This window comes from Euprymna scolopes, chromosome 41 (genome assembly GCF_053919585.1).
Source record: "Euprymna scolopes isolate OS-2025 chromosome 41, ASM5391958v1, whole genome shotgun sequence".
In the NCBI taxonomy this organism is placed as follows: domain Eukaryota; kingdom Metazoa; phylum Mollusca; class Cephalopoda; order Sepiida; family Sepiolidae; genus Euprymna; species Euprymna scolopes.
In genome coordinates, this window is record NC_136522.1 from 45,491,995 (window position 1) to 45,516,973 (window position 24,979).

Sequence of the window (24,979 nt, forward strand, 5' to 3'; positions counted from 1 at the left end):
TTATGCGATCTAACTTTTCAGAAACTGAAAGGCTCGATTTTTAGACCCATCTCCGCTTTTTGAATCTATGTGTACAGTAATACAAACCCCAGACAAAGTGTTTTTATCCAATAATTCTATAAATAAAAATTAAATCAATATTCATTAACAAAGTATTAATTCCAACAATTTCATTCAATTTATAATCTAATGAAAAAAAAGATAATTAAATTTCGTTTTCAAAAATTCATATTTAAAAAAGAATTGCAAAAAGGAAAAGAAGAGTTAAAATACCCCAAGCAATGCCGAGAAGTTAAAGGTAACAAAACAGTATAAAACAAAAAGGGGGGGGGGTTTAAAAATATATACTCACATGAGAAGAAAAAGACGAGTCTATCTTGGTTATTTCGCGGAAGGAAGTTTTACAACGAATGTGTGAAAGCGGTCAATGTGGTTTAATTTATGGGAAAAGTGTATCTCGAGGCGTGCCCTTCTTAACGAAGACCACGCCTGCTAGAGCGTGGTGGGTGGGGGGTTCATTGATAAATAGAGGACCTGTCCTTCCCCCTTTTTTTTTTTTTAAGACCCCTTATAGCTGCTGCTGCTGCTACTGCTCCCCCCCCCACCTTTTCCTGCCTGTGACGCCTGCCAGCACCCTTTTTCCTGCTTGCGACGCCAACTCCCCCCCCGCCACTTTCCCATTATCTATTCATTAAGAGAAATCGAAGCACAAACGAAGGAGTAATTGAATGCAATTACTCCTTCCGTCGTGTTTCGATTTCTCTGAATGAATTTTTTAAATCATAGTTCCTATTTAATTGCTTTCACAAAAGGCCAGTATTAAACACAAGGTTAGTTTTTAATGTTAGGAAAAAACAAAAATAAAGAAAAATCTTGTGACGAAACAAATATAATATTCCAAAAATTACAATAAAAAAAAATGATCGAGTAGTATTGCGCGGCCTAAATCTACGTAAGGGAAAAATCACCGTAAACACCGTTTCACGCATAGAATCTAGAATGTCGCGCTTTTAGAAAACACCCTTGTGCGTGTGGGTCAACATGAGGCATAAAAGAGGTGAGAAAACGAAGAATTTCATTCAAATCATTTCTCAAATTTACTGGACATTGTTATTAGGTATTCTTCTCTACTCTTTGCATTTATTTTATTTCAGTTTTCACGTTGAAGAATTGTAAACTGCGAATCCGGTGCGTCACTGCGTCGGTGCGACCACGTGGAAAATAAAAATTATATTTTCTTCATCCGTTGTCCTCTAGTCCTCATTTTGGCCCCTGTGCTACCGTTACAGTGAAAACTCTTTTTGCAACAAGGTAAAATATTTGCGAAAAAAAAAAAAAGATACCACCTTGTTATATTTGCGAACGGCAGCCCTACGAAGTGCAAGGGCCAACTTTCAGTCAAATTGCTACGGCCTAAATTTTTTTTTTTTTTTAAGAAAAAAAAAATATTTCTTCTTACGAACTCTTGTTTTAATATATATAACGAATTGTTTCAAAAACTTGCGTGCGAAAATATCCTCGCTAAAATAACAAATGTGACTTTATTTCGGGAACATATTTTCTACAAATTTTATGAACATTATTTACGTAGTCGTGCACGTTATCCAAGCTAGGAGGCAGTGTTGTACCGTGGCCTTCGTTATAAATACGTTCTTGGGGTTTGTATTACTGTACACATAGATTCGAAAAAATTGTCAGAAAACAAATATAAACAAATAAATGTTATCAAAGGCAAGATAAGTTACTTTTCTACCAAACTGGATAAATTTTCGTGTTTTTATTCAATGTAACATGTTTATTCAGCTCGAAAAACATGCAGTGTTTACCGATGTATTGGAAAATTCAAAATGGCGGCCGACTATCTCTTAAACACGGTAAGTTCGAGAAAAGGTGTTATAAATAATAAACTAGACAAAATACTGTTAGAAATTCGCTCAATATATATTACCGTGACATAAGTTGACAAATATTCGGTGTTTTTGTAATATTTTGTCTAGTTTATTATTTATAGCACTTTTTCTCGAACTTACCGTGTTTAAGAGAGAGTCGGCCGCCATTTTGAATTGTCGAATACATCGGTAAACACTGCATGTTTTTCGAGCTGAACAAATATGTTACATTGAATAAAAACACAAAAAATATATCCAGTTTGGTAGAAAAGTAATTTATCTTGCCTTTGATAACATTTATTTGTTATATATTTGTTTTTTGATAACTTTTTCGAATCTATGTGTACAGTAATACAAACCCCGTTCTTGGTTGTACGCTGTCCCGAAAATGTTCGATAACTCTTGGCGGTTCACAATTTACTATGACACCGTCTAAGCAGGTACGCGTTCATATTAATTTGATTTTATGCAAACGAAATTGAATAAAATACACCGTCTAAAAGCACGCGGTCGCTTTTTCATTAAAGTTTCGATAAATTTGCACTTTTTTTTTTTTTAATACGCACGTTAAAGTTATTTCAAGTTATTACAAATACACAATTATTTAATTTATTTTTAATTTTCACGTTTTAATTTAAGTTCTTTCTAGTTATTACAAATTAATTAATTTATCTTTATATTATTTATTTATTTTTATTTATCTGTTCAATATGAGAACAGAAATTGTTAACCGTGTGTTAACAATTGCCGAAATACATGAAACGAATTGGACATTTGCAAAGTTTACGGAAGTCATTGGAACTGATCTGTGGTAATTATTACTGACTGGAACTCTATGTGGAGGGGGGAGGCAGTCGTTCAAGCAAAAGGTGTAAAAAAAAAAAAAAAAAAAAAAAAAAGAAAGGTGCTTGGTCGACTGATTTTATAGTAGTAGTTTGTTGTCCACTACGTGGGTCGGACTGAACTTTGCATAGCATCAACTTGTGGGTTATAAAACACCCCTATCGTTGATGTGTTAGTTGGACTTTTTTGTTTAGTCAAGTTACACGTTTCACAGTTACTATTACAATTTGTCGTTGTAAGCAACGAGGCAATACGTTGCAACTCCAGTTAGCCGAGAAAAGCCGAGAAGGATTCTCCACAAGTTAAGAGTTTCATTGTTTTTTCCTTCTACGTCGAGTTCAAGTTTAGCCGTTGAGTTGCAGAAACGCCTTCCCCCCCTCTTCAGTCGGTTAAAATCCGACAGATCAGCTACACGCTGCAGCTTCTTTAGGCCTGATACGGAATACCAGCGTATGCCAAAGTTGCAACAATCATAAACGGTCAAAACCTTCTGATGGATATGTGTGGAATTGTCCCCCAGATTCTTGCAAATCCACTGTCAGGAAAGGCTCCTTCGAAAGAAGCCGCTTGCCGATAAGTAAGTTGCTGACATAAATGATCCAGCGCAGAATAAAAGATGAAATCGGTGTATCGGAACACACAATAGTTGACTGGATGTCTTTCATCCGAGAAGTCTGTGAAAAAGATATCATAGACAACCCAATGATACTGGGTGGAATACAAATAGAGACTAATGTACCAAAAGAAGTTGAGATCGACGAGTCTCTATTCTTCAGGAGGGAATATAATAGAGGGAGAGCAAAAAATGGAGTGTGGGTTTTTGGAGCCGTAGAAAGAGGAAGTAGTCGATGCAACCTTACAGTGGTAGAATGAAGGGATCGGGACACACTATTTCGAATTATAAGATCTTGGATTCTGCCAGGGACCAGGATCATCAGTGACGGATGGGCGGCCTACGGAAGTATGCCCAGTCACGATAAGGTGCTCCACGAACAAAATTTCGTAAATCCAGTAGACTCATCAGTCCACACACAAACTGTGGAGGGATTTTGGTCCCACATAAAAAGAAAACTTAGAGTAGCGACAAATGAGAATTTGTTCCACTCATCTCATGGAAGAGTTGTGGAGACGACGCGAGAAGGACTGAAGGAGCACGCATTTCCTCGCATCATTATTTAAATGCATTCGAGAGCAATATGCTTAAAACAAATGTTCTTAAATAATTATTTTATTCAATATTTTGTTTGTTCGTGTTAAATTTTATTCAATATTTTTCATTTTTTAATGTCTATGCGAAACTGCACAAGTACCATTTTATTCAATATTTTGTTTCGAGAGCAAGATGCTTAATAAAAATGTTCAGGTACTGGTCGCGATAAGAGTTCCCTGCCGAACACCCTAAAAAAACAATGACTTCTCCCCACGCATGCGCAAAGGAGTCAAGGACATGTTTTAGTTGCCATAGTAACTAAACGATCATGAATTTTTATCGACTTTGTTTTACTGTTTATGAATATTGAAATAAAAGACATTATTACACATTTATTAATATCTCACTTTTATCGACTTTTTTTTTTCTTTTTTTACTGTTTTACTGTCTGTGTCACTTTTATCAACTTTTTCTTTTCTTTTTTAAATGTTTTTAGTTTTGTGTGTTGAATGAAACTTTTTTTTTTTCATTACTACAATAGTTATCGACCCCGGTTAGCTAATTCCGTAAAATGAGATTCTACTTTTTTAGGCGAATTTGCACCCTCCCCATGTTAAGAATGGCTTTTAAAATAATAACGTTGTTTCAGCACGGATCAATAAGTGCACTAGTACCACAAAATGGTGATAGAATAATAAATTTACTTACGTTTAATCAATGTTATTTTCGCACCATTCATTCACTTTTATCGACTTTTTATTTTTTTAATAGCATTTTCTTTTTAAATGACTACGTTTTACTGTTTATGTCTCACTTTTATCGACTTTTTTCTTTTTTAATAGCATTTTCTTAAAATGAATATTAAAATAATTTCCCACTTGTACAAACATGTTACATGCGCATATAAACAACTATTTTTTTTTAATTTTTAACTTTTTTCATTTAATGAATAAAATAAATCATTTATTATTACTGTGTTTTTAGTTTTGTGTGTTGAATGAAACTTTTTTCATTACAACAATGATGAAACAAATATTCCGACCCATAAAATTTTTTTTCCAATTTTGTTTGTAAATAAATATTGTAGTTAAAGATTATCGAAAAATTGTTTAGTTACTTTTCTTTTTAGTTTATTTTAATTTTATAATTTATAAATTTTGAATGGTGCGAAAATAACATTTATTAAATAAACAAACGTATGTAAATTTATTATTCTATCACCATTTTGTGGTACTAGTGCACTTAATGATCCGTGCTGAAATAACGTTATTTAAAAAGCCATTCTTAACATGGGGAGGGAGTTTTGTACCTATTCTCTACTTTAACCTTACAATTGAATAAAAAAAAAAACATTAAACTTTAATTAAGCTTAGAAATACGATTTAAAATATAGCGCGGATCATAAGTGCACTAGCACCCATTTTTTTTATTAATAAATGTTCAGTAATTATTTTTCTTTTAATATTCATAAACAGTAAAAACGTCGTCATTTAAAAAGAAATTATTTAAAAAGCCATTCTTAACATGGGGAGAGTGTTTCTACTTTAACCTTACAATTGAATAAAAAAACATTAAACTTTGGGTTTGTATTACTGTACACACAGATTCGAAAAAGTTGTCAAAAAACAAATATATAACAAATGTTATCAAAAGCAAGAGAAGTTACTTTTCTACCAAACTGGATATATTTTTCGTGTTTTTATTCAATGTAACATGTTTATCCAGCTCGAAAAACATAGTGCTTACCGATGTATTGGAAAATTCAAGATGGCGTCTGATTCTCTGTTTAACACGGTAAGTTTGGGAAAAGGTGTTATAAATAAAAACCCAGATAAAATACTGTTAAAAACACGCTCAATATATGTTACCGTGACAAAGGTTGACATATACTCGGCATGTTTTTAATAGTATTTTGTATAGTTTTTTATTTATAACACCTTTTACCAAACTTACCGTGTTAAAGAGAGAATCAGACGCCATCTTGAATTTTCCAATACATCGGTAAACACTGTTTTTCGAGCTGAATAAATGTTACATAAAAACACAAAAAATATATCCAGTTTGGTAGAAAAGTAACTTATCTTGCCTTTGATAACATTTATTTGTTATATATTTGTTTTTTGACAACTTTTTCGAATCTGTGTACAGTAATACAAACCCTAAACTTTAATTAAGCTTAGAAATACGATTTAAAATATAGCACGGATCATAAGTGCACTAGCACCCATTTTTTTATTTATTAATGTTTAGTAATTATTTTTCTTTTAATATTCATAAACAGTAAAAACGTCGTCATTTAAAAAGAAATTATTTAAAAAGCCATTCTTAACATGGGGAGGGTACAAATTCGCCTAAAAAAGTAGAATCTCATTTTACGGAATTAGCTAACCGGGGTTGATAACTATTGTTGTAATGAAAAAAAGTTTCATTCAACACACAAAACTAAAAACATATTTAAAAAAGAAAAGAAAAAGTTGATAAAAGTGACACAAACAGTAAAACAGTAAAAAAAAAAAAAAAGTCGATAAAAGTGAGATATTAATAAATGTGTAGTAATGTCTTTTATTTCAATATTCATAAACAGTAAAACAAAGTTGATAAAAATTCATGATCGTTTAGTTACTATGGCAACTAAAACATGTCCTTTGCGCATGCGTGGGGAGAAGTCATTGTTTTTTTTTTTTTTTTTTTTTTTTTTTTTTTTTAGGGTGTTTGGCAGGGAACTCTTATCGCGACCAGTACCAATGTTCCTGTTAAATAATTTTCATGTTATTCAATATTTTGTTTGTTCGTGTTAAATAATTTTTATTCAAAAACTTGAATACAATTATCATTTTATTCAATATTTTGTTTGTTCGAAATTAATTTATTTGTAATAACTTGAAATAACTTTAACGTGCAAAAAAAAAAAAAACGTGCAAATTTATCGAAACTTTAATGAAAAAGCGTCGGGTTATTTATTCAAATTCGTCTGCGTAAAATCAAATTAATATGAACGCGCACCTGCTTAGACGGTGTCATAGTAAATTGTGAACCGCCAAGAGTTATCGAACATTTTCGGGACAGAGTACAATACTGCCATTTAGTGTTAACTTTATATCCTCTATACCATAGAATTTTATATAATTATTATTGTATTCGTGGATCCTCAACCCTATGCAGTCTTTAATGTTATATGTTTGGTTTGTTTGGGACCTACTTCATTCCAAGCTATCAGTCACAATGTCGGACCAAAATTTTCCCACCGAGTTCGACTGTGTGTCTCGATGCTCCAGCAGAACTACTAGAACCCGCTCTAGGTATGTGAAAATGCCAAGGCTTTTGCGAGAGTGAAGTTGCACTGGTAACTTGAGTAAGCCGTAATTCTGTGCACTGGGGTATGTGTCATAGATTTGGGCTTAGCATCTGTATCGGGGGAGGGGGGTAACTACACAGCACGGATACTGATGACATAGCACACATATTTCGCTACATGCTGGTATTTGAATTATTTTCATACGTTCAGTAGAAGTGAAAAAATTTTTGAAGTGAAGTTTTGTGTCATTTAAGTCATCGTTATTCGACCTTAAGGCAAGTTGTAATAGTTTTGAAACTATATATATTCGTTAATATAGATATTAAACCTTATTTGTGCAAAATATGAAGCCTATATGACTTTACCTTCTTTGGTTTTGAGTTTACCTAAAATGTGAAGCCGTTACAAAAATTTTCAAAATTTCATCAACGCCATCTTTAACCTACGCACTTTGTTTACAGATATTTTCCGACGGCAATAACACCAGACTACGGCTGGCTAAAAGTATAAAATTTCTTTTAGCATATAAATTATTAAAAATTTATTTCAGCATAATGAACTTTTAGGATTTAAACTATTTTAATTTCTTTAAACCAAAACATTTCTCCCCGGCAAAATCAATCGTCAATGTATTCTTTTTTCTATTTTATCATTTCGAGCTGCTTTTTTTTTTCTTCCATTTGTTACTTCGCTTTTTCTATAAAAAACTAATAAACCAATTTACAATTAAAATACAAGAGTTAGTTTAATTTTTAATTTTAAAAATTTCATTAATATATTATAGCAAGAACAACAGGAGAAATAAAAAAAACGGACTGGTTGAGTTTTGAATTCTTAAAAAGGGTTTATGATATAACATTTATATTTCGATAAGGACTTGTGTCTGTAAAATTTCAGTGTGATTTTCATATTCAGCCTAGTTGAAAACACTCACCTTTAAAATTACTTTTATTGGGTTCAGGAGAAATGTAAAAAAAAAAAAATATATTTATTGGTGTTTGTATGAGGAAAAAAAAAAAAAGGTGCTTCTGCAGTTTTCATGACATTAAAAAAATGGAAATATTAAAAAAAATATACATCGTACGTACTCGTCATGGGATAAAGTATTCATACAGAAAAAATCATTTAATTTGATCAGACTTCATATGCGGGTGTCGCGGGGGCAAGGAAAAAACGGTAAATTTTCAGATTAGGTCCACCTCCACAATTTTCTTTTAAATGACGACTTTTATAGGTTTTCGACTATACTGAATACGAATACCGCATTGAAATTTTGCAGAAATAAGTAGTTCTCAAGATATAAAAAGTTGTATTATGCATTGTGTTCTTCAGCGGCCATTTTTGTTGCGCGCACGCAATAAACAAATCTACTGAGACAGCCGCCTACCGGAAACACATTTCTGGAATTGCCCCTACCACGTACCGGAAAAATCCACTGTTCTGAAAGTAATAATTCCCCCCCACCACCAGCACAAAAAAAAAAAAAATGGTGCCCGCAAAACTGAGGGAAAAAAAAACTAAAAAAAATTTTTTGAAAACAAATAAATTTAATGACTTTTAAGGGGGTTCTTTTTCTCGTTATGAAGTTCTACTTTTCTGAAACTGAGAATACCCCCCTCTCCCTGTTAAGTATGTGTTACTAAATAATATTTCAGTTTCTCAAGAAAATAAAAATTAAAAAAAGATAAATAAAAGGATTCAACTGGCAAATGAGTAACAAACAACAATTTTTGAGTTAAAACAACATTGAATTTTTATTAAAAAAAACAAACTTTTGTTTGTGTGTATTTTTTTTTTTTTTTTTTTCGAATAAATAATTTAAATGAAATATTGAAATTATAAATTCAATTAAAAAATGTTGGAATTAAAGCAACGGGTTTGTATTACTGTACACATAGATTCGAAAAAGTTGTCAAAAAACAAATATATAACAAATAAATGTTATCAAAGGCAAGATAAGTTACTTTTCTACCAAACTGGATATATTTTTCATGTTTTTATTCAATGTAACATATTTATTCAGCTCAAAAAACATGCAGTGTTTACCGATGTATTCGACAATTCAAAATGGCGGCCGACTCTCTCTTAAACACGGTAAGTTCGAGAAAAGGTATTATAAATAATAAACTAGACAAAATATTATTAAAAAAAAAACACCGAATATATGTCAACCTGTGTCACGGTAATATATATTGAGCGAATTTCTAACAGTATTTTGTCTAGTTTATTATTTATAACACCTTTTCCCGAACTTACCGTGTTTAAGAGAGAGTCGGCCGCCATTTTGAATTTTCCAATACATCGGTAAACACTGCATGTTTTTCGAGCTGAATAAATATGTTACATTGAATAAAAACACAAAAAATATATCTAGTTTGGTAGAAAAGTAACTTATCTTGCCTTTGATAACATTTATTTGTTATATATTTGTTTTTTGACAACTTTTTCGAATCTGTGTACAGTAATACAAACCCAAAGCAACATTGGATTTTTATGAAAAAGAACGGGTTTGTATTACTGTACACATAGATCCAAAAAAGATTGGAGATTTGATTGTCAAACAAGTGGGCGCCACGATAAAATTCTCTCTGTCGCTCTCCCACTCTGTCTCTCTCTCTCTCTCTCTCTCTCTCTATCTACCATAAGCAAGAACAACAGGAGAAATAAAAAAAACGGACTGGTTGTTGAGTTCTGAATTCTTAAAAAGGGGTTATTCCAGCCCAATTCATCCAGCTCCGACACACCCCCTCTTGGATTTTTTTCATATTTACACCATACAAACTTTGGGTTAAAACTAAGAGAAATTTGCAATTTCAGCCCAGTTGGATTTGAGGAACATATTTTTTTTCACAGTTGGTTTTGGCCTGGAAATCAAAAATTGCTATCTCATGACGTAGAATTTTTGACCCCCGGCGTTTTACAAAATTTGCATTTTTGTTGCAAAAAATAAAGCTCTGGAGCTAAATATTCACACAGGTAAGGTTTTGAGGGCAAGGAATCCAAAAATCATGGTTAGAAAGATGGCAAATGAGAGGAAGTACCTTATTTTTACCATTTTAGGTGATGCCGCAGCACTTTTTAGAGCTTGTTTGGGGTGATATTTTGTTGAGAAAAAAACATAACTGTGGTGCTTTGCCAGACTTCTCCTTTGGATTTTTAAAGTGACTTTGGGTTGGAAATTACAAAAATCAAATAAAACCTTTCGGCATATTTGACATTTCCAGACACTAAAGCCTCAAAATTGGCATTCTTATAAAAATTTAAGGATTTTTTGGTGAATTTGGCAACAATCTAATCTTAAGTTATGATCAATATCTAGAGCTAAAAAAGGACTTCGATCGACCCATTAGAGCCCATTTTCATGATATAATATCAAATTACATCATATAAAAGGATATGGACCCTTACTTCAGTCAAAATAGACAAAAACTAGTTGAAAATAAGATTTTTGACACATATATGGACATATGGACAGCAATTTTAATTATGTACAAGTTTTGGACATTTGAGTTTTTCAAAAAAACAACTTTTGGCCATTGTCTTTTGATTTGCAGATATCAACAGCTTAAAATTTAGAGGAAAGTAGCCCCCCCCCCTACATCAAAGTGACAATGTGCCTTGTTTGGGGGGAAAATGTAATTAAAAAAAAAAAAAAAAAATACTGACAAGTGCTTATAAACATAAGAATTTTTGTGCATTGTCGCGCACACAAAAAAAAATTTGTAACGTTCAGATATGAATGAAGTGGTTACATTTTCATTTTAAGCATAACATTCTGCTCATTATCAAACTGAGGCAAGATCTAACCCTCTCTTTCCTTCTCTTTTATGATCTAATTAAAAATGTGCAGTAGAATAGTACTGATCATGATAACAGTATTCTTTCATTTGTATGTGTTGATGAATTGTGACTAGGGGTAGTGTAGAGTCGACTCAGTTTACCAAAAAGTCAGTGGGAATAAAATATTGTGTTTTTTATTTATACCTTCAGGCACACATCATACAATCGTGCCATGCAGTTCATAAACCATTAAATCAGCAAATACTTTCAATCAATGCATTTAAGCTGCCCAGAATCATGTCCACCTGAGTAATCAAGTTTGAGTGTCAGAGCAAATTCCTCTATCATATGATACCCGAATAATGTCCTATGCTTCTTTTTTAAATCTTGATTTAAATGTTCTTTTTCCTGTTCAGTTTCACTCAAAAGACACTACATTGACTTCAGTTCTGATTGTTTCATGTTGATTCAAATGGATATACCTTTTCTTGATCAGTTTCACTCAAAATGACATTACTTTAGTTGTGAAGTATTCATGCAATGATTTCTTGCTGTTATGTTTTTGATTGATCAATTTTGTTCTGTTTCTGGTGATACATTTTCAACACAGTTTGTTCAGAGTTATTACCTGAGCATGTTAAATACTGTCAAAGACAAACAGGGAAGTCAACATTTGTGGCTCTCAAAAACAAGATATATATTTGTAAGGGTAATCTTCAGCATAGAAACTTTCATATGAAACCATTTTGGATAAATGGGTGTCTCTCTTTGGCTAGTTATGACATCTCATAGTTATATTTCATTGCTGCTATGATTAATTTTCTTCTCTTTCAGGCTATTTAATCGTTGCATTGATCTAATAATGCATTCTTTGGTGTGAACTTCTAAGTTTGTCAATAATCCAAGTTTATTGTTTCCCATCACTTTTTTATGGTTTCTCACTAAATTATCGTTTAGCCCACTAACCTCAAGGCATAATAATGGTTAAAATAGAATTTCTTATACCCCAGAAATGCAGTTCTGTAGCACCTTGAAATACATGCAGTTGAATTTCACACTTTAGAAATTACCATAATAAATCTTTTTTCATTATCAAATTTGAATGGTCAGAAACTAAGATAAATATTACTTTTTGCAAATTTCATTTCTTTGATTACAGTGCCTTTGTTTCTGATCAAGAATGTGCTACTGTTACATCATTTGTGTATTATACTATCTGTAAATCTCTTAATGTTGCAGTTGGGGATTGCAGATTCTGATCATTGTGAATTATTATTTTTATGATAATATTGTAATAATTATTTCACATCTTTCTTCCAGAGCAGTAAATGAAGAATATCTTCTGAAACAAGGAAAAGAGAGGGATGAGATCCATGACAAGTGCTCCTCAATGTTCTTTTGGATTACTAATGAAGAGTGCATGTCACTGCAATCTGAAGCCATCTTCAACACCAATAACTGCATTAGAGCATGATGTAGGAACTGTGCTCAAATTAAGAGCTGGTGTCACACTCACTGATGAAACTGTTGCTAACATTTGCAGGTATCACGAACTTCATTTGGGGCATTACTTTGAGAAAAAATATACGAAGTGCTGCAACATCTTTTTGAAGCACAAAAAGAAAGTAGAGGGTGATCGTGCTATCAAGTTAGACATGGCCGAGATGCTAAAGCAGAAGGGCTACCATGTTGTTCCTGGCTGGAAGCTTTGCGTCACTGTGAAGCAGCTGCCAAGAAGTTAGAAGATCCAAGTGAAACAGAAGAAAGTGACAATCAAGACCTTGAAAATGAGTCGCAAATTGAGCAAAAGAGAGAGAAACTGAATGACAGTCTAATGATGTTTGATATAAAAACCGGTAGAATGCAGAAGCGCACAAAAATCAATATTGTCAGAGAGAAATTAGAAAGAAGCTATGAAATGCAAGTAGAGGCAGCTGCCAAAGTCCTTAACATCTCTAGCCCTGAATTAGGAAGCCCTATTAGCAGCCAAACGAGTCAAACGGATTTAGTGGCACAGGCAAAAGATCATGATCGTTTGTTGGATGCAATGAAGGCCAAACTTGAGAATAAAGAAATGAAAACCAGTGAGAGGATCCAGTTGATGACTTTAGCTCCGGAATGTTGGTCTCAAAAAGAGGTGCCTGAATATTTCAATGTCTCTGAATATATAGTATGTGAAGCACGGCAACTGAAAAAGGATCGAGGTATTCTTTCATTGCCACAGAAGAAGAAGGGGAGAGGTCTCTCAAAAGAGGTTATCAATTCTGTCTTGGCTTTCTATGAGGACGATGAATTTTCACGGTTAATGCCTGGAGGGAAAGATTTTGTGAGCATTGGTAACAAAGTTCATGTCCAGAAACGGCTCCTATTATGCAATCTTAAGGAGCTTTATGTAGCTTACAAAGAAAGTTATGCTGAACACAAAATAGGTCTTTCAAAGTTCTGTGAGCTCCATCCAAAATGGTGTGTCACCGTCTTGACATCAGGTTCTCATTCAGTTTGTGTTTGCACCCACCATCAAAACAGCAAATTGCTTGTTGACTGCTTTGTTTCAGCTGTCAAGACTCTGCTCAGAAGGAAAGCTGAAGAATTCAGAGATGAGAGTGCTGCTAATGTATCAACTGAAAGTCCCAATTTTAATATCACTTACAAAGATTTGATGGCCTTGATAGTTTGCGACACCAATAGTCTTGAATGTATGGTCCACTGTTGTCCTAAATGGCCAGGTTTCCCTGCTTTAGAGAAGTATATCAGAGATAAATTTACTGAATTGGAAATTGACAGTGAGATGTCATATAGTCAGTGGGAGAGTGTGGATAGGACAATGCTACGGACACAGATGGCTGATGTAGATGACTTCATAGAGATATTGGTATACAATGTTGATAATCTAATGACCCATTCCTTCACAGCAAAGAGCCAAGCTCAGTATCTAAAAAAGAGAAGAAATAACTGAGACGGAATGTATCCTTCTCCTAGACTTTGCGGAAAATTATCACTATGTGATGCAAGATGAGATCCAGGGATATCACTGGAACAAAGACCAGTGTACCATGCATCCAGTGGTAATTTATTACAAAGACAACAATGGCAAACTTCAACAGATCTCATTATGCATCATTTCAGATGACCTTGAGCATGACACCTGCAAAGAATGGTGATGTTGTACATCAAAGAGAAATTTCCCTGGATCAAGAGCGTAGAGTACTTCAGCAATGGTTGCACTGGCCAATATAAAAACTTCAAAGCATTTCTTAACCTTTGCCATCACTCATCAGATTTTGGAATTGATGCAACTTGGCCATTTTTTGCAATTAGCCATGGCAAATCACCCTGTGATGGAATTGGTGGGGCTGTCAAACGCAAAGTTCTCCGTGCCAGCTTGCAAAGGCCAATAAAAGACCAAATACTTACCTTTCATGCTGTTGCAGACTTTTGCAGATCATCGATCACTTGTATCATGTTTCTAAAGATCGACAAAGAAGACATGGTTTCAGTTCGAGAGAAACTTCAAATGAGATAAACTGGGAGATACTGTGCCTGGTATATCACTATTTCAAACCAACTTCTCAGTTTACTATTCAGGGCAAGCAATTGAGTGCTGACACAACGATCTTTATTGACCATTCTTTCCTGGACATGCCTGCGCCGCTAGATGAAACTCTGGAGTTGCTCAAATGCAATGACTACGTTACTTGCCTTTTTGATGGATATTGGTGGTTAGCATTGATTGAGAGTGTCAACAGGGAAGAGAAAGATCTTACTTGCAAGTTCCTGCATCCACATGAACCATCACATAAATTCCACTGGCCAACTAATAGGAATCGAGGCTATATTCCACTGAGCAAGGTCGTTATGAAAGTGCAGACCCCAAGTATTTCAGTGAATGGTAGAACATATTATGACCTTCACCTTCACCGAGGTGAACGATTTATATGACCTTCACCGAGGTGCGCGACTTGACACACAAAAATAAACCGCCTCTTAATCACCTGCTAACGCACGCGTCACTGTAACGTCCAATGACAACAACAACAACCTTCTCACTCGACCTGCCTTTATATCACTATCTCAATCCCTTCTCTTGCGCATGCGCCTGTAGATTCCTGACAACCTCGAGACTTCCGCTTATAAAAACCCAAGTTTTGTTGTCGCGCATGCCTATACAAGGCACAAACACGAGGGTGTTTGTTGTGTTGGTAAGTACTACACTCCCCCCTGATCTGATGATCACATAGAGTGCACTCCGGGGGTGGCCTCTTAGTTCGTTGGCTTCTGCGAAGGGTGGTATTTACACTCTCAGATTCAGGTTCTGGTTCTGTGTGAGGTTCTGATCCTGCCTGATCAGACGAACTACAACTACCACTCTCTTGCTCGGTGATCTCACTCATTAGCAGCTCATCATCTGATGATTCATCGCTCTCTGTAGTTGTAGGATGTACTTCACTAGCCGGGCGAAGATCGCGCACATGGCGTGGGGTTCCATCAACAAGGACCGACTGCTGGCTGACCACTCCAGATATTCATCCTCGCTTGAACTTGATAGTGCACCGGTTTCCAGGGGGTCTAACCCAAACTGGATCCCCTACCTTGTATTTGTTATGACTCTCCTCGTCGATTGGTTGGACAGTGTCAATGCCCTTTATCCAAACACGATATTTGTGTATGGCATTGGCCGATGCTGTTGTTAGTGTCTTCCCATCCTTTGGTGTGATGTTATACCAATACGTGGCCTCCGTAATGGTGCATTGCTTTTTGGCAGCAATTCTCTTGATGCTGCGATGGCTCCTCTCAGCAATGCCATTCCCTGATGGCACATGAGCACATCGCAGTCGTAGTCGGACACCCCACTCATTCAACAACTGCCGAACTTGGTGGCTACAAAAAGCAGCATCGTTGTCCGTCAATATCTTTTCCGGCGCACCTCACTCAGAAAAGATAGATGACAGTTGGCGGACAACATTCGCTGAGTCCTGCCTGGTCATTTGCCGCCACACCGCAAAACGAGTGGGTCCACAGTCGATAAGGGTTAGAAAGGGCTTACCACTGTAATGGGTAATATCCATCGCTAATCGTTGCCACACATGCTCAACTTCCAATCGTCCCCTTCTGCCATTGCTCAGGTGCAGGATCGATAGACTGGCATGCCTCACAGTGCTTGATGATCTGCCTGACATCCGCCCTTGTCACTGCCGGGTCCACACGCCTCGCAAAATACAAAGTTCTTTTGATACCTGGATGTCCACTCTGCACATGAATTCTTTGTATTTGGCATGAGCTAATCATGCCAACTGCGCAAGATCGAGCAGTGAACTCCACGCCTGTCTTCACAGCTTCATACCATTTGTGAGGCACACGAGTTAGTTGGTCTGCACGATTACAGTGTGATGCCACGAGCGTTACACTCACCGACAGGTCATATTCTGATACCAGACTCTTCAGGGTGTTTAGCCTCCGCCGGATTAACATCTCACTGGCTGCCTTAGTACGGACTCTTGTTCGTCCCGAGAGAGTGTCGGACACCCAGTGGTAGACGCAGAGAGAATCTGTGTACAAGTGTAACTTCTTCGACTGCCATTGCAGTGCCAGATTTAAACCCTTCACAACAGCATCCAGTTCCGCCAGGTTGATGTGTTGAGCATCATTCACGGGTCGCAGCCAACATGCGTCTTCAATTAAATTTCCACGTTGCTCCAATAACACTCCCAATGCCAAAGAACTAGTGTCAACCCACACATTCACAGTGTCCCCATCGACACACCATTCTCCACGGGCAGGATCCTCCTTGTTAACTCTCTCTAGGGTTTCTGTCGTCATCAGAGTTAGAAGAGCATCATCAGATACATCATCCCAACCTGTAGTTACTAAACTTGCCCTGCGTTTGATGACGCCCACAGCTGCTCGGAGCCAGCCACACGCTGGTAAGTGACCAATAAGTTTCCCACACAAGGAAAAAATAGTCCGCCGCGTAATAAAATCAGGGATGGTTGGAATCTCACTGCCACGCCTCCATCGTAAGGTACCGTCTTTCCCGCAAACGTCCAATCCTAATACCCGTGCTCCATCTCTCAGACGTTCGGGATCCTTGCACTCCAACCCGAATTGAGCTAACTTTTCTGACGTGCGACGCAGATTGTACGTCTTCATTGACATACACATCATCAATATAGGCCGATATTGCGTCCTCAGTGGTCTTTTCCTGGGACAACACTGCATTTACGATGGTCTTCATGATTTGCGGTGCCACATTCAGCCCAAAGCCAAGTCGAGTAAGGCAGTATCTCTGACCCCGGAACCACACTGTCTGGAACGGCCACAATGTCTCATCCACTCGCACCTGCAAATAAGCCTTCCGCAAGTCTACTATAGACACATTGGAGCCCTTCTGGCGCCATTCTCTCAGCTTGCTGGCGCACACGTGAGCATCGGCAGTGTACGTCTCAATGTATCTATTGAGTTCACGATAGTCCAGCACCGGACAAACTTTTGATTTGCTATGCTGGACTACAGCCATTAAGGGAATCAGACCCTTGGGTGGTCCCAGCTTGTTGGGGTAGGGGATCAGCCATCCATCCTGGATCCATGCCTCAAGTTCCTTCTCGTAATCATTACGGGCCTCGTCGGGTATCGAGTACTCTACAATGCTATTCTTGAGTTCGGTTGGCACCCTTCCTTCTGTCCACTTCCACGATGCAGTCCATGCTTTTTGGTGAGGGTCGTAGTCCACCTTAAAATCAGGCCGATCAATGTGAACTGCAGCACACACTGGGGTTTCCAAAAATCACACAGTCCCATCTCTTCCGATAACCACTCCCCCCAGTGCCTTAATAGCATCATATCCCAACAGTACATCGAATCCCAGCAAATCCCCTCGCATCACCAGCACATTAATGTTTGCGGCCACACCAGAGTCTGTGTGGACTTTGACAGTTCCGGCTCCACAGCAAGCTTGCATATTGCCACCTATTGTGGTTACTTTGATGTTCTGCTTTGTCCAGTTTCGACACAACTTGGCACTCATGATGGTGTGTGAGCACCCGGAGTCGAGAAGAGCTGAACAAAGCACTTGGTCCACGTACACATTTATTGTCGGTTGCGCCTCAATTAAATCTTGTCCGGGGAACAGGGCGGCGCTGACGGCCTGCCCCCTGATGCATTTCCCGCACAATTTTGGGATAAATGTCCATAGCTACCACATTGGAAACAGCGCGGGCGCCCCCGCCCCTTGTTAGTACAATTTCTTGCGATATGGCCTCGCTGGCTACAGCAGAAACATCTCCCATTGGTCGTGGGTCTCAAACTGAGACTCTTTTCAGCATTAGTCTTGGCTGCCTGCGCCATCATTACAACCGGTTCCCTCAGGTCCTCCTCATCTCTGATAATGGCTCGAGCGCGTTCTAACAAATGTTCCATGGGCATTACAGATATGCTGGTGGAAGCCCTCAACAGTTCCTTAACATGGGTGGGAAGGCCGGCCACAAACGCATACGCCAGTGTTTGCTCTGACACTCCATTGCCAAATAGAACTGCAAGTTTCTTCAGCTCCGCGAAGAAGACATCCACAGTTTCTCCTGGCACGAGCTTCCTAGTGGCAAATGTTTCGTAGGCCGTACAGGGATCCATGGCAAATGCCTTGTATAAAGCATTTTTTATACAGGTAATATCAGCCTTCTCCACAGCACTCAGTTGCTGATATACACTTAGGGCGCCTCCAGCCAATCTTAGGGGAATCACAGTATGCACCCCCTTTACTTCACAGAGGTTGCAGGTCAGCTCAACCCTTTCGACCCAGTCGACAACAGAAGTGGATCCGTCGAATTCGGGTATCAGTTTTAAATCAAACTTTGCCCCAGCCATAGTTGTCCAGGAAAAGAGACAAAATGAAATAGCCGAAATAGCTTATGACCTTCACCTTCACCGAGGTGAACGATTTATATGACCTTCACCGAGGTGTGCGACTTGACACACAAAAATAAACCGCCTCTTAATCACCTGCTAACGCACGCGTCACTGTAACGTCCAATGACAACAACAACAACCTTCTCACTCGACCTGCCTTTATACCACTATCTCAATCCCTTCTCTTGCGCATGCAGATTCCTGACAACCTCGAGACTTCTGCTTATAAAAACCCAAGTTTTGTTGTCGCGCATGCCTATACAAGGCACAAACACGAGGGCGTTTGTTGTGTTGGTAAGTACTACACATATTTCATCACCGAGGAGGAGAAAAATAAGATTCAGAACTATTTTCACAGTTTAAGTCGATAGTTGGAGTTATAACAAATGTCTGTTTTATATTTGTTTGACAGTTTTTCTTACGATAAATTAGATTATGCAGCAGTCTTTTATTTTCGACTATTTTTTGTCCATTTTGACTGAAGTAGGGGTCCATATCCTTTTATATGATGTAATTTGATATTATATCATGAAAATGGGCTCTAATGGGTCGATCGAAGTCCTTTTCCAGCTCTAGATATTGATCATAACTTAAGATTAGATTGTTGCCAAATTCACCAAAAAATCCTTAAATTTTTATAAAAATGCCAATTTTGAGGCTTTAGTGTCTGGAAATGTCAAATATGCCGAAAGGTTTTATTTGATTCTTGTAATTTCCAACCCAAAGTCACTTTAAAAATCCAAAGGAGAAGTCTGGCAAAGCACCACAGTTATGTTTTTTTCTCAACAAAATATCACCCCAAACAAGCTCTAAAAAAGTGCTGCGGCATCACCTAAAATGGTAAAAATAAGGTACTTCCTCTCATTTGCCATCTTTCTAACCATGATTTTTGGATTCCTTGCCCTCAAAACCTTACCTGTGTGAATATTTAGCTCCAGAGCTTTATTTTTTGCAACAAAAATGCAAACTTTGTAAAACGCCGGGGGGTCGAAAATTCTACGTCATGAGATAGCAATTTTTGATTTCCAGGCCAAAACCGACTGTGAAAAAAATATGTTCCTCAAATCCAACTGGGCTGAAATTGCAGATTTCTCTTAGTTTTAACCAAAAGTTTGTATGGTGTAAATATGAAAAAAATCCAAGAGGGGGTGTGTCGGGGCTGGATGAATTGGACTGGAATAACCCAAAGGGTTTATGATATAACATTTATATTTCGATAAGGACTTGTGTCTGTAAAATTTCAGTGTGATTTTCATATTCAGCCTAGTTGAAAACACTCACCTTTAAAATTACTTTTATTGGTTTCGGGTATGCTGAAAACGAATATCACATGTAGATGATCGTTTCTCCATTCCTTGGGACCTGTCAGAGGGCTCACAAAATTCCGTTTGGAAATCCTCTCAGTGCTCGCTCCAAAAAAAATAAACATGCTTTGGCGCCACTGGGTACTAAAAAGCACTACAAACAAATGTATTTCTCCGCGACCAACAATCCACAAATTTCTCCTTGTCCTTCGGGTCAAGATCAAAGTGCTGCATTTCTATTTCTTTTCTGTCAGTGGAGGAGAAATCCTTCATGACTAAGACAATTTTAATTTTTGTGTCCCTTCTCCACGTTAAAAAACGACTCTGCCCCGTGGGGAGGCATTGTAAATAGGAACAATCCACAAATTTCTTTAAAATTGTGACTTAATTGGATTTTCGACTATGCTGAAGACGAAAATCTCATTTAAATTTTACAGAAAAAAGTAATTTGCGAGATAAAAAAGACCTGTATTATAGAATTTCACATGGCAATGTGCACAAGAATGTCTGACACGGCTTGTTTACGCACGCATGCGTGTGTAAACAAGCCCCAAAGATTTTTTGGCCCGAACAGTTACATCGCTTCATACAGAACACCACTAACACTTTTTCACATTTTCTTTTTATAAGAATTTCATTTTTGTTCACTTACAAAAAAAAAAAAAAAAAAAAAAATCGCAGGACATTTTTTGCACATAATTTATCATAAAAAGTTCATTTTTTTGCACATATTATCATAAGAATTTCATTGTTTTTTCTTTCATAAAAATAATAGCTGACAATGAGTTCTACCACAGAAACTTGTGACATGTGCTGTAACAAGTACTTTCTTACAATTTATGGGTTCATGTTACAAGAAGAAAAGAGTAGAAATTTCCTTAGAGAACATAGTGTGTTACCAAAAAGTGTAACATACCCTAAATGTAAGCAACCTTGTTCATACAGGGAGGATAAATGTTTATGGCGATGCACCAATTATTGTATAGAGCCATATAGAAAAAAAAGAAAATACTGTGGCTTCAGTATAAGCGATGCGAAAGGAACTTTTCTGGACCAAACACGCATGGAGTGCTGGAAGATTATCCTATTTGTTAACCATTTCTTAAGTAACCTGTGGGATCACCAAACTATCATGGAAAATCTTGACATCTCTAGCTGTTCCGCTGTTGACTGGAGATCTTTCTGCTCTGAAGTTTGCGATATCTGGCTGCAAAATCAAGACCCAATAGGAGGCCAAGATATTGAAATTGACGAAACCTTAATCGTGAGAAGCAAATACAACCGAGGTAGAACGCTTAGTCAAATTTGGCTTTTTGGGGGCATCGAAAGAAAGTCTAAAAAGAGTTTTGTGGTCGCTTTGACAGGCCCCAATGAACGAAGAAATGAGGAGACGCTTGGTCGGTTAATAAGAAAATTTGTTCTGCCAGGTTCAATTATCTACAGCGACTTCTGGAAAGCTTACAATAACCTCAGCCAGAATTATACGCACCACATTGTTAACCATTCGAAAAATTTTGTTGATAAAGAAAACCCAAATATTCACACACAGAATATTGAAACGCCTGTGGCAAGACCTAAAAGAGTGGATGAAAAGGCCTGGCATTTGAGCACAATACATGAATCAGTACTTGGCTAGATATCACTTTCACTTCTGATAAAGAGGTAAGTCGAAGTTACTACAGTCACGCTTCCAAAATGTATACACATGGTTCAGAGAACCATGAGCAGTAAAGTAACGCATGGCGCTTTTCAGTGTTGATTTTCGTTTAAATTATTTATTCGTTTGGAAAAAAAAAAAAAAAAAAAATTCTATTTTATAAAAAATCCAATGTTGCTTTAATTCCAAAATTTTATTAAATTTATATTTTCAATATTTCATTTAAATTATTTGTTTGGGGGGGGGGAACCCACAAAACAGTTCAATTTCATAAAAATCCAGTGTTGCTTTTAATTCCAACATTTTTTAATTGAATTTATAATTTCAATATTTCATTTAAATTATTTATTTATTCGAAAAAAAAAACAAAAAACACACACACAATTTTTTTTTTTTTTTTTTTTTTTTTGGTGGTGGTGGTGGGGGAATTACTTTCAGAACAGTGGATTTTTCCGGTACGTGGTAGGGGGAGGGGCAATTCCAGAAATGTGTTTCCGGTAGGCGGCTGTCTCAGTAGATCTGTTTATGGTGCGCGCGCGCAACAAAAATGGCCGTCGAGGAACACAATGCATAATACAACTTTTTATATCTTGAGAACTACTTATTTCTGCAAAATTTCAATGTGATATTTGTATTCAGCATAGTCGGAAACCTATAAAAGTCTTCATTTAAAAGAAAATTGTGGAGGTGGACCTAATCTGAAAAAATACCGAAAAAAACTGTTCTCTCGTCTTCTCCCCACTCCACGGTTTCACACAACAGAAGGACCGACCGACTTTCCAGCAGAGAGAAAGAAGGGACGCGGACGAATAAACTCCCAACAACAAAGCGAAAAAGCGAGGCTTTGTTTGACCTACTTCGGTTTCTCTTTCTACAACTTCCTTTTATTTACAACTTTCTTGTTTGTGTTTTTGACAAATAAACACAAACTAAATGAACGATGGTTTTTCTGTATCAGGCGAAATCCATGTAAATACAATCGTTGTACCCAAAAACGTAATTCGATTGTAGGGATTTCGCCTAGAACTTAATGACCTTCGTCTATCTCATTTTCGGGAGCGACGTCACTGATAAGACACTTTCGCATGAAGCCAGCGTCTTTTTGACCAAAAATCTCCAACTTCGGCAGAGGGCTAAGAGTCCCCCGAATCGGAGATCCACTTCACTTGCCGAAGGATCTCATGCAGCAGCAACTCAAAAAGCCCTTTTCAGGGCTAGGTACTTCGAAAGACCTTTCCCCTTTGATTTACTGCTTGTCGCCTCCTGCTCTCCCAGAGTTTCCTGCGGCCCGGCCTTTCCTGCTTGCGATGCCTGCCAGCACCTTTTCCTGCCTGTGACGCCTGCCAGCAGCCTGCGACACCTGTCAGCGGTCCTTTTTTTTCTTGCATTTCCTGCTACAGTTTGCTGCGGCTCTGGTTCCTGACATCCAACCTTCCTGTTGGTCCATTTTGTTCCTGCATTGCGTTTCCGCCATCTAACCGGTCCGGTTCCTGACGTCCAGCAGTCCCGAGCACACCAACATCCAACTAATGAGAACAACACTTACCTTGCATACATAAAAACACTTTTTTTTAACGAATAAAAGGACGATTTTTGTCCTTTAAAAACGAGCATCCCTTGTCAGTCATTCTTTCTTTGCCTTGTTCACCGTTTTCTTTACCCGTGTCTATCTTCTAGTTGTTGGGTCGACTGTCTCCGGACGATCGGCCCTGCAACACGGGTATGTAATATTGCCTTAGAAATTGACTGTATCTTCCGCCCCAGCATCTCCCTTCACCTCTTAATCTTGTAAATAATTGATTAATAAACTTTCAAAATATATTTTTCTTGTTCTCCATTCAATAAGCTTTCCAGTGATATTTGTTTTTTTTTTAAATCGGACAAGAAATAAGAAAGTTATGACAAAATAACTGAGAAAACTCTTGATATCGGTCACAACTTTGTTAAGGAAATCCATTGATTCTATTGTCCAAAATTAGCCTCAAATTTCACCTTTAGAATTGTAACTTTATTATTTGTCCTACAGAGATGGTTCAAGTATCATTAGAATGGTCTCTGCATACTCTTTCTGCTGAGCTGTTCCATTTTGAGATATGTTAACTCTGAATTTTTCTTTCACGTACCTACATGTTAAGCACTCTAAAAACTCATCCAGGTAGGGAAAACAGTAACTTATCTTGACTTTGGCATTTATTTTTAGATATTTGTTTTTTACCACTTTTTCAGTTTGTTGTCTATAATAATTGCTCGAAAATTCTTTGAACTGTTTTGCGTGTGCGCACGTGCGTGTGTGTGAGAGAGAAAGAGATGGGGAGGGGGTAAAAAAATAGCGCCATTCTCATTTCTGGTTCATTTTTGAGCGATTCTCGAAATCGTTCAAAAATGGATAAATAAATACGAAAAAAATAATAACAGGAAGAAGGGGGGGGGGCTGAAAATCCGCACACAGAGGAGGTTATGTTAGTTACTGTGATACCGTCAATGGTATGTGATCAAGGCTCGAATTTTAGACCCATCTCCGCTATTTGAATCTATGTGTAGTTTACAAACAGCAGACAGTGTTTTTATCCAATAATTTTATAAATAAACATTAAATCAATATTTATTAAAAAAAAAAAAAAAGTATTAATTGCAACAATTTCATTCAATTTATAATTTAATAAAAAAAAAAAAAAAAAAGATAATTAAATTTCGTTTTCAAAAATTCATATTTAAAAAAGAATTGCAAAAAGGAAAATAAGAGTTAAAATACCCCAAGCAATGCCGAGAATTTAAAGGTAACAAAACAGTATTAAAACAAAAAGGGGGTTTAAACAATATATACTCGCATAAGAATTAGACGAATAAATAAAAAGACGAGTCGATCTTGGTTATTCGCGGAAGGGAGCTTTACAACGAATGTGTGAAAGCGATCAATGTAGTTTAATTTATGCAGAGTACAGAGCGTGCTTTTTTAGACATGAATTTCAAGTTAAATTCAATTTTTACGGTAGCTTTTGTTTATTAAATTGTTAGGTAAAAGTTCAGAATAATTAACAAAAAAGCCCATCCTCCCACATTAAGAATAGGTTTCTAAATAATAAAGTTATTGTTCAATCAGTATTCTGCATAAGTACCATACATTTTTTCGTTTTTTTTCATAGGCATCACCATTTATCCAAG

At 36.8% G+C, this 24,979-nt stretch overlaps 3 protein-coding genes across 3 annotated transcripts in view; 2 read left to right on the plus strand and 1 right to left on the minus strand.

Annotated features, from left to right (window-relative positions):
- The window catches only part of LOC145266673 (3'-5' exoribonuclease HELZ2-like), a 31,311-nt gene extending 30,770 nt beyond the window's left edge, over positions 1-541 (minus strand). The window contains exon 1 of the mRNA XM_080122599.1: positions 353-541. The gene's annotated coding sequence lies outside the window, so the exon portion shown is untranslated. The remainder of the gene's footprint in view (positions 1-352) is intronic.
- Positions 542-1,010: 469 nt separating this feature from the next.
- The window catches only part of LOC145266501 (cytochrome b-245 chaperone 1-like), a 68,004-nt gene continuing 44,035 nt past the window's right edge, over positions 1,011-24,979 (plus strand). Inside the window, exon 1 of the mRNA XM_080122229.1 lies at positions 1,011-1,311. The gene's annotated coding sequence lies outside the window, so the exon portion shown is untranslated. The remainder of the gene's footprint in view (positions 1,312-24,979) is intronic.
- LOC145266674 (ARL14 effector protein-like) lies at positions 12,331-12,699 on the plus strand. The gene has a single exon (XM_080122600.1). It carries the CDS (start codon positions 12,331-12,333, stop codon positions 12,697-12,699), a length of 369 nt encoding a protein of 122 aa, XP_079978726.1.